Genomic DNA, 14,682 nt, shown 5'->3' on the forward strand with positions numbered 1-14,682 from the left:
CCGCTGCGGAACCGCAGCAAAATCCGCAGCGTGTGCACACAGCCTCACACCTCTTGCCATGTTAACCCTCAACACACCACACCGCCTCAACACACACTCCTCTCACCTTTCACCTCCACTCATGTCCACTCACTCTTTCACTCCACATACGTTCCTTTCTCTCACTCCGTTTCTCATACTCACACCGTCATCGTCGCTGCCCCGACATCTTCCTCCGCCGCCGCGATCCAGGATCCAGACGTTCTCCAGGCCGCCGACATGTTCTTGCGGGACGCCATCTTGGATTTCGTGAAGTCCCGCGATATTCAAGATGGCGTTGCCGCAACAACATGTCGCTGGCATGGGCGACATCGGGATCCAAAATGGCGTCGGCGTAATCTCGCGAGATTTCGCCGACGCCATCTTTTTGGATCCCGATGTCGGCGGCCTGGAGAACGTCTGGATCCTGGATCGCGGCGGCGGAGGAAGATGTCGGGGCAGCGACGATGACGGTGTGAGTATGAGAAACGGAGTGAGAGAAAGGAACGTATGTGGAGTGAAAGAGTGAGTGGACATGAGTGGAGGTGAAAGGTGAGAGGAGTGTGTGTTGAGGCGGTGTGGTGTGTTGAGGGTTAACGTGCGTGTGTGTGTGTGGTGACGTCACCGGTTACAACTGGACGGAAGTTGTTACAACCGGAAGCTGGTTAGGGCATTTATTATTATAGATTATGTAGTGCTATATCTCAGATTGATCATTTTTCCTTAATATGTACTATGCGTGAAAGGCTTATCATTTATTATATATTTTGTCTTGTGATATATTTGTTTTTTTTCTTTATGACATAGAGATACCTCTCTTTTTGGGTTTAGCAGCCATCTTTTCTGCTTCTATGTACTATAGTCTTTGATGCATTATGTGTATGTAAACCAGTTCACATTGACTGACTATGTACTTTGGTTTTTTTTTCTGTTTATTAAGTCTGAAGAAGGTCCTAATTGAGACCGAAACATTACATTATTATAAACCTTTCTGGATTCCTATCTTATGAATAAAGAAATAACTTTTCTCCTGCAAAGAGAGTGCCGGAATATTTTTTCTATACATACACCCAGGGGTGGGATTTGGCCGGTTCTCCCTGGTTCGATGGAACCGCTTGTTAAAAAAGCAGCCGATTCCCCGAACCGGGGAGATTCAGAGCTGCGATCTGGTACTGCCATGGGGGGCCCTGCAGGGCAGTGGGCAGGGAGCGATCAAAGTAGCTCTGCTGCCTGCAAAAGAAAATAGCAGCGGAGCTGCAAGGATCCGTCCTGCTTCCTGCCCGCCGTCCGCACTTCCTGACACAGAGGAGCGCTGTGCCAGAGCGTGGATAGGAAGGGCGGGCGGCAGGCAGGCGAGAGGTGCTGCTGTGTGGGCGTGCGCACGCTCCCTTGGGAGAAGAATCATGCAAAACACGCGTCAGGGGTGCCATGGCTCATTGGAAGTATGACGTATTGCATTCAGCTGCCAATTTTTACTTATCTCTCAGCCTGCTCTCTGTGCTTTTTCTTTACCGCATCACTTGAGTCTATTTTGGGACACTCGGATATTGAAGCAATTGTTTTTTAGGCAATAGAGCTGATTGCTCCTAATATGGTTCACATATGGATAATATATTTTCGCCACTACTATTGTATATAGTATGTGCCCTCTCTACATAATGAGCATTATAAAGTTGGTTACTGTTTTTTTAAGCACTGTGCACTTTGCTAGCAGGCCCTCTGGCTGCTTGATATGTATATATGTGTATTACTCGCATTGTGAGATTAATTCATACAACCTATTATTTGCTTATTAGTGCATACCATCTTGCTTTTTCATTCCTCCAATAGCCGTTCTTTTTTGCATTGTTTGTCCCCATTTTTTTAACTTTTTAGTAGGTTCATTGTATCATTTTAATACTACCTAATAAAAATTTATATTTTTATGGCAATATGACTTCCTGATTTTTCTTATATGATAATTTGATATTTGGAGGTTGCCACAGGACTTGGCATCTTGTTGTTTTTTATAACTGCCACAATGTCCATCATTAAGAACCACGGCCTATACCATGGTTGCCCCCTGTCCACTGCTTTCCCTTGCACTCTCTATATCTCCATACTGTCCCCTGCTATGCTAACCTTTGTCCATACTGTGCACCATTTCACGCTGTCCCCTTTCCATATCCATTTTGTGCCTTCTCTTTACACTATGCCCTCATACTGCTCACCATTTTGTCCTCTCCAAACTGTACCACTACACAGCAAGATGGTCACCACAGCTACCCATACACTATATACACAACAACTTCCAAATATACACTATGATGTCACCCACAGCCCCCTATGCAGTATGATGTGCACCACAGCCCCCATTATATAGTATGGTCACCAGCACAGCCCTTAACATACAGTATAATGCCCCCAACAGCCTCCCATATGATATGATGTCCCCCAGAGCCCCTCTTGTAATGTCCCCAAAGCCAGCCCCTTGTAATATTCCCACAGTCAGCCCCTCTTGTAATGTGCCCACAACCAGACCCTCATAATGTCGCCAAATCCACATTATAATTCACTGCTTCATAGTCCTCCATGTAGTAAAATGGACCCCATAGTCCTACATACAGTATAATGCACTGCCTATAGTTGTCCATGTAGTATAATGCACCCCCATAGTTCTCCATACAGTATTCTGGCCACCATAAAGTTATGATTAAAAAAACAAACTCATTTATCCTTCTCATTCACCCACTGCTGTGGTCTCTGCAGTAAGCTCTCTTTTAATCAGTACAATTAGACCAGACTTATTATTATCAGACTTAATATCAGACTTATTATTCCCAGATCAGTAGATCTTGGAATAATAATAAGTTCTACAATTGGATGTCTTTTAAAAAAAATGTTTCTGTACCAAGATAATCTTATAAATGTGCCCCTGCTGTGTATTGTGTAATGGCCGTGTCTGACCATACAGGAACATGGTCTGATCATACCACAGCTCCTCGGCTGGGGGGGAAGCAAAAGAGAGTATACAGACATTACAGCATTGGATCACCGCTAATTCTTTTTGTGAGATAAAGCATTTCCCTGCCTATTTTTTAAAAAAGATTTACCTCAAAGAAAGAATTTACAATCCTGTACTGTAAAGGCCCCGTCACACATAGCGATATCGCTAGCAATATCGCTATAACGTCACTGGTTTTGTGATGCAGCAGCGATATCGCTATGTGTGATACCTCCAACCGGCTCCCCCGCTGATTATCGCTGATCGCGCGAGAACGGCCTAAGCCATTTCTCGTCGTCAGCTTCCTGCTGTGGAGACGAGCGATGCGTCGACGCGGGCGGGAGGACGTCTTCATCGCCTCGTCTGACAGGTAAGTAGCGACCCCCGACCCCTGCTATGTCGCTGGTGAGATCTGCCTGTTTGGCAGCTCACTAGCGACCACTTAACGATGCACCAGCGATCCTGACCGGGTCATATCGTTGTCGGGATCACTGGTGCATCGCTAAGTGTGACGGTACCTTAATGTCTGTATACTCTCTTGGCTTCCTCCCTTGCCCAGGAGCTGTGGTATGATCAGACCATGTTCCTGCACGGTCAGACACAGCCATTACACAGTACACAGCAGGGGCACATTTATAAGATTATCTCAGCACAGGAACATTTCATTTAAACACATCCAATTGTGGAAATTATTAATATTCCGAGATCTATTGATTAAAATGAACTTTGTTTGTGGGACAACCCCTTTAAGTAGAGTTCGCGATTTTAGATATTATCAGATTCAACAAGCGGTGAAGAGTATGAAGGAATCAAATAACTTTCACATGAACACTCAGAGGAATGGATTACTTATTGATCATTTGCCACACTAAAAAAATCTAATAATAATAACCTTGTATATAACATACAATATGCTATAATGTAATAAATACATTTATACACTAATAACTGGGGAGATTACATGCATAATTTTATCTTTGAGAGTTAGATTAATGTATGGAGAAAATATTAGAGTCATTATATATACATATATTTACATATAAGTGGGATGTCAATCAATAAATTCATAAATTGACCCAGTTGATCCATTGGTCCCATTATTTTCACCAAGCACTATACAGAATGAAGAAGAAAGCGGACAATACTTGTAATCTGTGTAAGGAACATGGGCAGATCTGATACATTTATCAGAGGGTATGAAGATATAGATTGGAAACTGGGGACTCAGATCTCCATTGAGATCAAGTCAACAATTGTAAAATGCTCTTTGGAGCGGAAGAGATGAAATGAGGAAGAAGAGTCTTAAGTAGGCGGCTTTATATAGGAAGAGTGGATTTCATTTGGAAATGGATAAGGAAAAAATGGAGTATTACACAAGAGAAGAAATTACTTAAGAGAGTTACAAAATATGACAGGGTCTGGTTTTGCTCCTCAGAGAATTTTGAAAATTGGGAGAACAATTGGAAAAAGATGTAGTGGAGAGCATTAAAACACGGACAAAGGGATAATCAACAGCTTAAACATTAGTGGAGTTTCTTTATTTTTTTATGTTGATTTATGTGTTTTTTAATTATTATATATTTCTGAACAATTGGAAAAAGGTCAGGAGTGAAGGAATTAGGAAGATTGTTGTTTTTATCTGATTTCCTTTTTTTGTATTTGTACAGTATGTTTTGTACTTTTAATGCTGTAAAATACAAAAAAATGAGCAAACAATTGCAGCATTCTAATGATGTCACAATTGGCTGGAGGCTATAGAACGCTCCGTCATCCAGGATTCCGTTGAGGGTTTTTGTAGGCGTTTGTGGAGAGAGGAGTGTTGTGAGTGACTTGTGCTAATATGATGCGAAAAAAGCGATTTAAGCGAATTATAGTTCTCTCTGACAGTGAGGACAGCAGTGATGATGACGACTTCCATCAGGTATCATTTTATATTCTTAAATTACTAAAATATATTTGGGACAAATGTTCCAGAAAAAGATGGTGGGACCAAAAATATAGCTTCAAGTAGATGGGGTGATACTTTGGATCATGTTTGCAGAGTAAAGACTGCCCTCACTTGTAATATTTGTGACAATATGTCCATGTACAGGATACATAATAATATTATATGAAGACACATAAATGTCACCATCGCCCCTATCCATAGCTAACCATAAGTGTACGGTACACCCTTTACACTCTGTATATGAAATAAGCACAGGCCAATGGAAACCAAATCCATATCTGTGTCTACCTGTAATCAGTGGAATATGGAGAAATATTATAGATTGGAGAAGTTCATGGTTATAGATTCTATCTGACATGTTTGCCATTTTTTCAGTATCATCCAAGAAAGAAGCCAATTCCTAGGTCTCAAGGCCAAGATAACATCACTGGCTTCAATTCGGGCCCGACTCCGAGTTTACCAGGTACTGTATCCCTAATCCAGAGTAAAGGCTCTGATACATATCGATGCCATATTGTAGTCATTGGGTACAGATCAGTGCACATTGTGGTCAGGGCTTGGATTTATTTCTATTGGAAGCCTACAGTAAATGAGCTCATATTAACCATTTCTTTTCAGCATTTGGTCAGGAATATTCATGCAGGAGTTATGAAGTCAGACAGAAGTGGGATTTGGGGAATGCTTCTCATGGTGGCCATGTACAGGGCAGATTACTGCAGCTGAATGCATTTTTTGCCCCATGTACATATAGAAGTACACTGGATACTTTATTAGGATTTATTTCTTTTGATATTGAGCCTCAGTCATTGCTATTACAATATTCTAATAAGAGGTTTATGTTGTGTTGCCCCCACAGATCTGAGTTTACCACCATCAGATCATGGTCCGGACAGTACCACCTGGTAAGACACACGTCTCCTCCATTACTAAGTACATGATGGGGATTAATGATTAATGGTGGCTCATTACCTGTTACATTTATTTCACAGTTCCGATGACATCATTCTTAATGATGATGACAATGATTCCAATAGGGCAGGAACTTCCACGTATAATAGTAAGTTATAATTTCTAGATAACATCGGGGGTTATTGTAGAAAGAACACTGAACCTTCTGTACTGTCACAGATCAGTTTCCAAATGTAACAATTAAAGGTAAATTATAGAAGGGTCTGTGCATTTTTAAATTAAAGATACATTAAAGGGGTAATCCTATTTTAGTCAAGCTTTATTGGTGTAGGTCCACCACCACCATTTTCACAATGTTGTCAGGAACATTATTCATACATTCGCTCTTAAGTCAGCCAGAAATGGGATTTGGGGATTTCTTCTGATGGTGGCCATGCACAGTGTGAGTTACTGTAGCTGAATGTGATTTTTCGCCCCATGTACATATAGGGGTACACTGCATAATTTATTAGAATGTATTTATTTGATATTGAGCCTCAGTCGTTGCTATTACAATAGTCTAAAAAGGGATTTATGTTGTGTTGCCCCCACAGATCTGATTTCACCATCATCAGATGATACGGACAGTTCCACCTGGTAAGGCTTACACCTCCTCCATTACTAGATAGTCCATGATGGGGATTAATGACTAATGGTGGCTCATATTCTGTTACACTCATTTCACAGCTCCGATGACATCAGTAGTATTGATGATGACGAATCAAATACTAGAGGAACTTTCACATACAATAGTAAGTTATCATTTCTAGACACAATCCAGGTTTATGTTATTGTAGAAATAACAATGACTTTTTTGTACTGTTACTGGTCAGTTTCCAAATCTAACAATTACAAGGGCACTGATCACGAGTTGGAACAGTGAGCCACTTGGGAAATGTGCTGTAAATGCCACTGTCAGAGAATGACTGTAGCATTTAACAGGTTAACAGAAGCAGGCAGAGCTCTAATCTACTCTCGACTGTCAGAGGCAGATGATGGCTGAATGACAAAACCATCATCTGCCGGGAAAGAGGCGGGCTCAACTCCAGAGACCTCTCCATTCATTCTCTACTGACGAGCGCCGTACATAGGTGTTAAGGGGTTAAATTAAAGATACCTTACAGAGGTAATCCTATTTTACACATGCTTGATTGGTGTAGGTCCTATATCTCAGACACTTCCATATTGGGAGAACAACTCACCGCCATGTTGACTTATGGCCATTGCTGTCCCTATAGAATTTATTACAGATGTGCAATACATTTGCTTTTCTCTTTTCATAAATCCAATATACATCAATAGAGAAAGCCCTGCACAAGGAATCCCACATCTCCATTAAACCCAATGGAGGCTACCATAAATCAGGAAATAAGGTGATAGGACATCTAGTCTTATTTTACATGAAGGCCCCAGAGAACGGACCCTTACCATTTGAGGGTCCACCCTCCAGTCATTGAGGACACGTTCACTTCTGATCTTTTACTGAGCACATACAACATTAATAAGGATCGATTAGCTGAGCAATAGGTGGAATAGACATCTGAGAGTATATAGGCCCTGTTGTTGTTGAACCCCATTATAATTTCAGAACCTGATCCCAATGGATGATCCTGTGGACTTCTGGTGGTCTGGTCAGCTACGTGTTCTGCTTTGGTCAGATCCCATAATCATAGTCTTATTAGTAGTCTACACTCTATATAATCTATAGACCTCTCTTTAGTACGGACCTGCATACTAACATGTCTGATTTGAACCTTATAAAAAGTATTTTCACGCTTCAATATTTCTGTACAGATAATTCACCATCTGACAGCGAGGAGAGCTCTGATACAGAGGAGAGGTAAGTTATGCCAGGTGCATCTACCTCTATATAAAGCCATGAACTAGGCAAGATGTTTCCTGTGGATTTATATATGATTCCTTATCTTACCCAGGACACCACTATGTAACATCCCCAGCTGTTTCCTGGAAGAGATTATTTCTCCCACCTCCATCTATGTTACCAACTTCCAGGAAACAAAGAATGAGCTGGTGGAGCGACTGTACAATCTGTACAACAGGACAGTCTTCAGGAATAAGGTATCACATCTTTTCATCGGTTTCTGGGTGATACATGACTTCTCTATTATCTCCCCCATTAAACAACAAATTCCAAGAAAAATATCTATAACTTTTTGAAGGGTATCATAACCCCTTTGTCATGTTTCTGTAATACAGTTATGGAATATATCAGGTAAATCTCACTTAGTTTGGTAAATGTCATCACCTTCTTCTTATCTGTGGGATGAGAAGATACCTTAGATGATCCACCGCGCAGAGACAAAAAGATTAGCAATTTTTGGCTTGAAGTTCACAGGATTTTTACATATATAAAAACCATTTAGTTGATATTTGGACATTTTCAAAAAAGTTTATTTTTATTTTTGTTCTCACATCTTGGATCTCTCGGTAGACCCCATGCCCCATACAAGTAGACCAGTGCTGTAAATCACACATGAGAGTTGGGGACTTTGTAAGACTGGGGTCAAAGAGTTTAATGATGTAATGGAATTTGTTTCCTCTATTTTAGCTCCCTATGAAAATGGACATTTCATGGAGCAAGAGGCTGACATCAACATCCGCTCAGTGCTGGAACAAGCTGGATAACAACCGCCGAGTCTCAGTTATTGAGCTTTCTGAGAAAGTCTTGGATTCTGCCGGTAGGTTTCACATCACATCCATCCTGCGGCTTCATAAGACAACCTGTATACAGAGCAAAAAACTGCTGCTTGTGATGTAATACATTTTATAAGATCACTGTACATACTGTCATAAGAAAAACTAAGTACACCCTCTATGAATTCTAATATTTTACATATCAGGAGAAAATAAAAAAAAAGTATCAGGTCCTTAGAAAGTCCTAAAAGTAGGGAAATTCAATCTCAGAAAACAACATGATAAATAAATAATGATGTAGTGGGTTTTTTTTTTCTTTAAAAACTTAGTCAAAATTCCAGAGCAATATGTGATAAATTAAGTACACCATTGATGCAACTTCAAATTATTGCTGCTAAAGATGATTCTAAAAGCTATTGATTCATGGGGTGTACTTATTTTTCACTCTCTGCTACTGCATTTGTAAGTATTTTTTGGTAACTAATGGCACGGTTGACTTGTCACGTGTTGTTCATATCAGGATGTATTTTGTCTTGCTATGTAAAACCAAACAGTTCAATCAGGGTGTACTCAGATTTTCTCATAACTGTATAACCTCTTGTTTTAGTGCGAGTAAGATCCACACTTGTGCACGAGTTGTGCCATGCGGCCTGTTGGATAATCATCGGTGAACAAAGAGACAACCATGGCCCGTGGTGGCAGGCTCTCACCAGGAGGGTAAATCGTATCCATCCCGAGCTGCCAAAAGTGACAGAACATCACAGTTATACCATCCACTATAAGTACAAGTATAAATGCGACCTGTGTGATAAAGAGTAAGTGGATTTTATGATTTATCTCCTCATGACACACAATCACTGCGGAGACGTCCGTGCGGTTCTGTTGGTAGAATGCTTTTATACTTTACTACTATCAGAGTGGACTGACCTCGGAGCCGTAGGGTTTAGGATGTTACATGTTATATTTTCTGTGCTGGGGCCAGATCTTAATATATTGGTTTCAATTTGTTCTTTTTAATTAAATCCATGGTATAAGTGAACATTCATTCCACTCCGGTAACCAATATTCCTCTTATCTTTGCAGAATTGGGCGTTTTCAAAAAATAGCCGACAACAAATGTTTCTGTCGCCGATGCGGAGGACGATTACGTCAACTGTCCATCAGCTAAACATGTAACTATTCTTCAGAATATTCAGTCTCTAATTTTGTTTCTTTATAATTTAAAGTTCAGACACTTTTATATATTTTCCCTGAGTAGTGAGACAATGAATATCTGCGTTCATCACCAGCAATTAGCAGTAAATATCCGGAATCCGTCCTCATAGGTTACCAGATAAACCCCGGTTACATTTTCCATAACTGGCTGGATATGGAATGATTGACAATTCCCAGCATCTATCTACAATGCTTTGGAAAAGCTTCTATGAGTTTAAGCTTTGTTGGATGTAATTATTTTTCTTTATATTTTCAGGCTTATTATTTGAATAATGAGACTTATCTAAATATCGTCATCTCATCTACCTGTGATGGAGGTAAGAACGGAGCCTCCACTATCGTCAGCAATCTATAATAAGTGATTTTTAAAATATTGAGAGTCTTGAGTCTCTAATTTAGTCTCTTATTGAGTTTTATCATTTAAACATTAAATACTTTTATATACTTTGCCTTTTTTTCCCCACGTAGGGAGACAATCAGTTTACATCTTCATCACAAGCAGCTAACAGCAAATGTTCAGAATCCACCTATTCTGATTGACACAAAGCTTCCACCATGTATTTTCCAGGTAAATATTTCTGTGGTTTTCCTCCATTTATATATGTTCTTCATGTCAATACTAAATCATTGTAAGTAACAATCATTCTTGTTTTCAAGAGGAGCAACAGCGAGGACATGATAGTGTAAGCAAGGTGTAATAACAGAAGAAATGTAATACAGTTTTTATTACTGTATTTCTTATAATTATGTTTTCTTGCTGTACAATTTTTTAATTCTGGTTGAGAAAAGCAGGAAATAATGAAAGTTATCAGCCTACTGCTGCGGAAGAATCGCCAACACACAATCTGACGGGCGAGATAAGTCCCTCAGACATTACAAGCCGTACAGACCTATTGTGAGTGCTCTCACCAGTCATATGGCTCATATTGCATTTTTCTATCATTACACTAATATTGGCAACTTCCTTTTTTCAATTTCCAGATTGGCCCTTTTTGCAGACAATATATAATGCAATATTTCATGTCGATTTCAACTTCAGCTGATGACCAGAAATATAATGCTGAAGTTGCCTTTGCTGAGTTTGTTTCATTTGATAACCAGTGCATATTGTCTAGTTTTTTTAAAACATGCCTTTTAATTGTTTTCAGGTTAATGAGAAAGGCGACTTATCGCTTCTATACAGGCATGACACATCTCGGAAGAAAAAGGTGAATATCTGCACTGACCTGCGCTGAGAACATGAGCAGATGCAGTTTCCAAGACCTGGAGAATCTCTACAAGTGTTTTTTTCAGAGCTGACCAGCAATGGATATGGCGTTGGACATTTGAACTTTAATATTCATAAATTGTTGATAAACATATTACAATCAATGTTGTCTACTTGTGTTATTCAACCATCATCTGCCTTGAACAGCCGAGAGGAGCGGAGCTCTGTCCGCGGCTGTTAAACTGTTAAATGCCGCTGTCAGTCTGTGACAGTAGCATTTAATGTGCAGGGGGGCTAACTGTTCTGTGTGCCCATTGGTGCCACAGTGAAGTGATCGTGGTTCACTGATGGGTTGCCATTATGACCAGAAGTCTGCTGATGACCCGCGTGGCTGTCATAATGGTACTCCTGTGAAAACCAGTTTGTGGCTGCCATTCATAGGGGACCATGATATTTGTTATAGACAGGAATCCTGTGGCAATACTGTGCATAGCACGAGTGATCAGATGATCGCAAGTTCTGTAGTACCCACAAAATATGGTCTGGTCCTATTTCGGAACAATTACAACTAGGGAGGCCCACTTACTTTTGGACTTTCGTCTTATCCCCAGCTTCAATATTTCCCCTGTTTCCCACTGAATATCTGCCTTTACCTGTAAAGAAACCCGGTATACTGACTATCTGATGGTTGGGGTTGCCTTTGTTTACATGATGAAGGGCCAGGAGGGTTCACTCCTGGCCGCTAGCGATCTCGCTATGTGTAAAAGGCCCTTAAGGCCCTATAACCTGAGGCTCTGAAAGTGATGTCCAGAACATTCTATAAATTGATAACATTCCTGGAAGCTTCCACTGGAGTGAAAATCCCTATTACTGCTGACGGCGTGGACCTCCGCAGAGAATTGTTTCTACATTCTATACACATGGAAATTCTAAACTGCCCAAAAATGAGGCAATAATTAGCCCAAAGCTGAACTTACGGAAACCATAATTACCATATTGTTATTTGTAAGAGAAGACCTTTGCAGTCTAAAACAATGAACAATTCATCAATGAAATAATTATTACAGGAACAGTTGGCCCATTCATGTGTGAAGCAGATTTAATTCTGAACAAATATTAATTTAAATGGCGCCCTGGGGGATTCTTTGTAACTCTACCCCAAGTACATAGCAGAAACACCAAGGATAATTACTGTAAGTGATACCGGGAATGTATATTGCCTAAAAATACTTTTAGATTAATTGTGAAAAGTGTGAATTGCTATTTTAGGTAAAGAATACGTGTTGACTAACATATGAAATATGAAGGTTTCATTCCTAAAAGATCAGGTGATTTGTTTAATGGGATTCATTTTGAATCCCAGAACAGCAAACAGCTTCTTGTGAACCAAGTAAGGCTAAAGTGCAGAAGATGTGCGTCTCCATGTTATAACATGAGCTATCGCACACAGGTACTGCACAGCTTGGTATAAGAGCCTTAAAGGGGTTGTACTCTTTTATGGAATAGATGACCTATCTTTACGCCATCAACATTAGATTGGTGTGGCATCTGACACCTGGCACCCCACCAATCAGCTGTTGCCGTTCTGGCAGTGGGCAAGGGTACAGAACACCACTGCACAATCACACTGATTAATCGCGGCTACCAGGTCCTGCATATCCATTCCTGTTGATTGGTAGCTGATCTACAGCACCTGGGAGCTGCCACTAATCGATATGATGTAGCAGTGAAGTTCCACTTTTATATTGTTTACATCCAGCCGCTGCCAGACCTGGTAGGAGCTGATCCGTGAGGGCCTTCATTAAGAACCCATTGAACATAATACAGCTTCTATGAACATAGTTTTGACATAAGGAAATCTCAAAGTTATTATTATTATAACGGATCAAGGAAAAATAAAGAGCCTGATCTGCCCCTTTGCGCTAAGTAATAGTGGGGAGCTTGTGGTAACTGACAGTTAACAATGCTGTCTTCCAACACGCAGTCATGAGTAGAGATGAGCAAACATTTTGAAACTCGAATCGTTAGACTGGCCAAATTTTTCAAAATATAAAGTAATGCATTGCCTCCAATTGCCCTGGAAAACACAAATTTCACTATTCTCTTTTCCTCAGACCCTAGACTCCCTCACTGCTTTGCTGTTACATACTCTCTGTACAGTTTCTTCACTGTTGTATGGCTTTCATTCCCTATCTCTTTGAAAAAGCAGTTAGTTGTGGCATCCTCTCACTATTTAGACTCATAATGACCGCTGCATTCTCTGCCTCTTCTTTTACACAGGCTATGATGGTCCCTCCTGATTGGCTGTGCTATACCATATGATAGCTGCAAGGCATTATGGGAAAGCTCAGACAAGGTCATCTGATTCTTCTCTAGCTGATGTGATCTTTTGTAATGACGGATTCATGGAATTCTTAAAAATACAACTGAAATTTGATTTACATCCGATCAGTTTGCTCATCTCTATTGTTAACAAAAATAATTGGAAATATAATGAACAAGCAGAAGAGGCCTCGCTCCTACTGACCTGCTTGATATGTTCTCTTTTCTGGTATTTCTCGCTGTAATACTGTTCTTGTCGGAGATTGAGAAGCTGCTGCTGCTGTTGTTCTTTCAGCTCTACTAACTTCTGAGCCATTTCTGCATCTAGTGCAGCTAAATCTTGTTCGACAGTAGAGGAATTATGATCGGGACTTGCAGATTCACACCTGCAAGAAGTAAGAAAAAAATGCCATAAATAAGATGATACATGAGCCCTAGTACAAACATTGTATGCTATTGCTCCATGTGCTGAAGCCTGATATCATGGTATTTATTAATATTACATCAGACATGACATCAGGTGGGTCTTCAGCTCAGGTTGGGAGAACCCTAAACCCTTAACTAACATCATTATAGGGAATCTTCCGCTGTGAGTTCCGTCTGAATCACATATTTACACATATTTGCATGGAAACCCCTGTGTAAGCGCTCAGCACATAGCGCAGGATAAATGTGCGCCAATCCTTTCTGTGATCTTTGGGAGGCACAATGAACAAATCAACTACGGGTGAAGGATTGCTTTTATTTAATTTTTACGCCATTCCTTATGCGGTATAAGTGATTAGATTACTTTATTCTTCGGGTCGGCACGGTTACAGCGATACCAGATTTATTTTGGGTTTTTATGTTTGGCTGCTGTTACACACTAAGAACACTTTTTATTGCAAAAACTAGTTTTGCATTGCCACATTTAGACAGCTATAATTTTTCCATATTTCAGCCAATTGTATTACTGATTTATAACCGTCATGTTCATGTCCTTGGAGGTACTCCCTTTTTTAAGAAATTATTTATTCACTTTTTTTAATACAATACTTTAATAAACTTTTCAAGGTTTTATTATTACATAGCTCTCTCCTTTTTTGTCCATTTAATTACTTTATGGACACTATCATAATTGTCAGTGTATCCTTTGTATTCTATCAGACTCATTGTAACCTATGTATTGTATATACAACAGTCTCGGTGTTTACTTCGTGATGTATACAGCAGTCTTGGTGTATCCTATGTGATATATACAGCAGTCTCAGTATGCAGGTATCTGATAAATGATTATGTCATTGTGTAATTTACAGGGAGTGACAGATTGATATCCAGTCTATACTTTAGTGCGTATTCTGGACAGGCTGTTAGCCTGGAGATCAGATGACCCAATTTTATATACTG

General features: G+C 40.0%; 1 protein-coding gene across 1 annotated transcript in view; it reads right to left on the minus strand.

Annotated features, from left to right (window-relative positions):
- The window catches only part of PLCB1 (phospholipase C beta 1), a 1,254,316-nt gene that overhangs the window by 213,232 nt on the left and 1,026,402 nt on the right, over nucleotides 1-14,682 (minus strand). Inside the window, exon 27 of the mRNA XM_073553862.1 lies at nucleotides 13,502-13,682. Within this exon, the coding sequence (XP_073409963.1) occupies nucleotides 13,502-13,682 (181 nt within the window). The remainder of the gene's footprint in view (nucleotides 1-13,501; nucleotides 13,683-14,682) is intronic.

Source organism: Dendrobates tinctorius, unplaced genomic scaffold (genome assembly GCF_039654945.1).
Source record: "Dendrobates tinctorius isolate UK_male_01 unplaced genomic scaffold, ASM3965494v1 ptg000203l, whole genome shotgun sequence".
Classification (NCBI taxonomy): domain Eukaryota; kingdom Metazoa; phylum Chordata; class Amphibia; order Anura; family Dendrobatidae; genus Dendrobates; species Dendrobates tinctorius.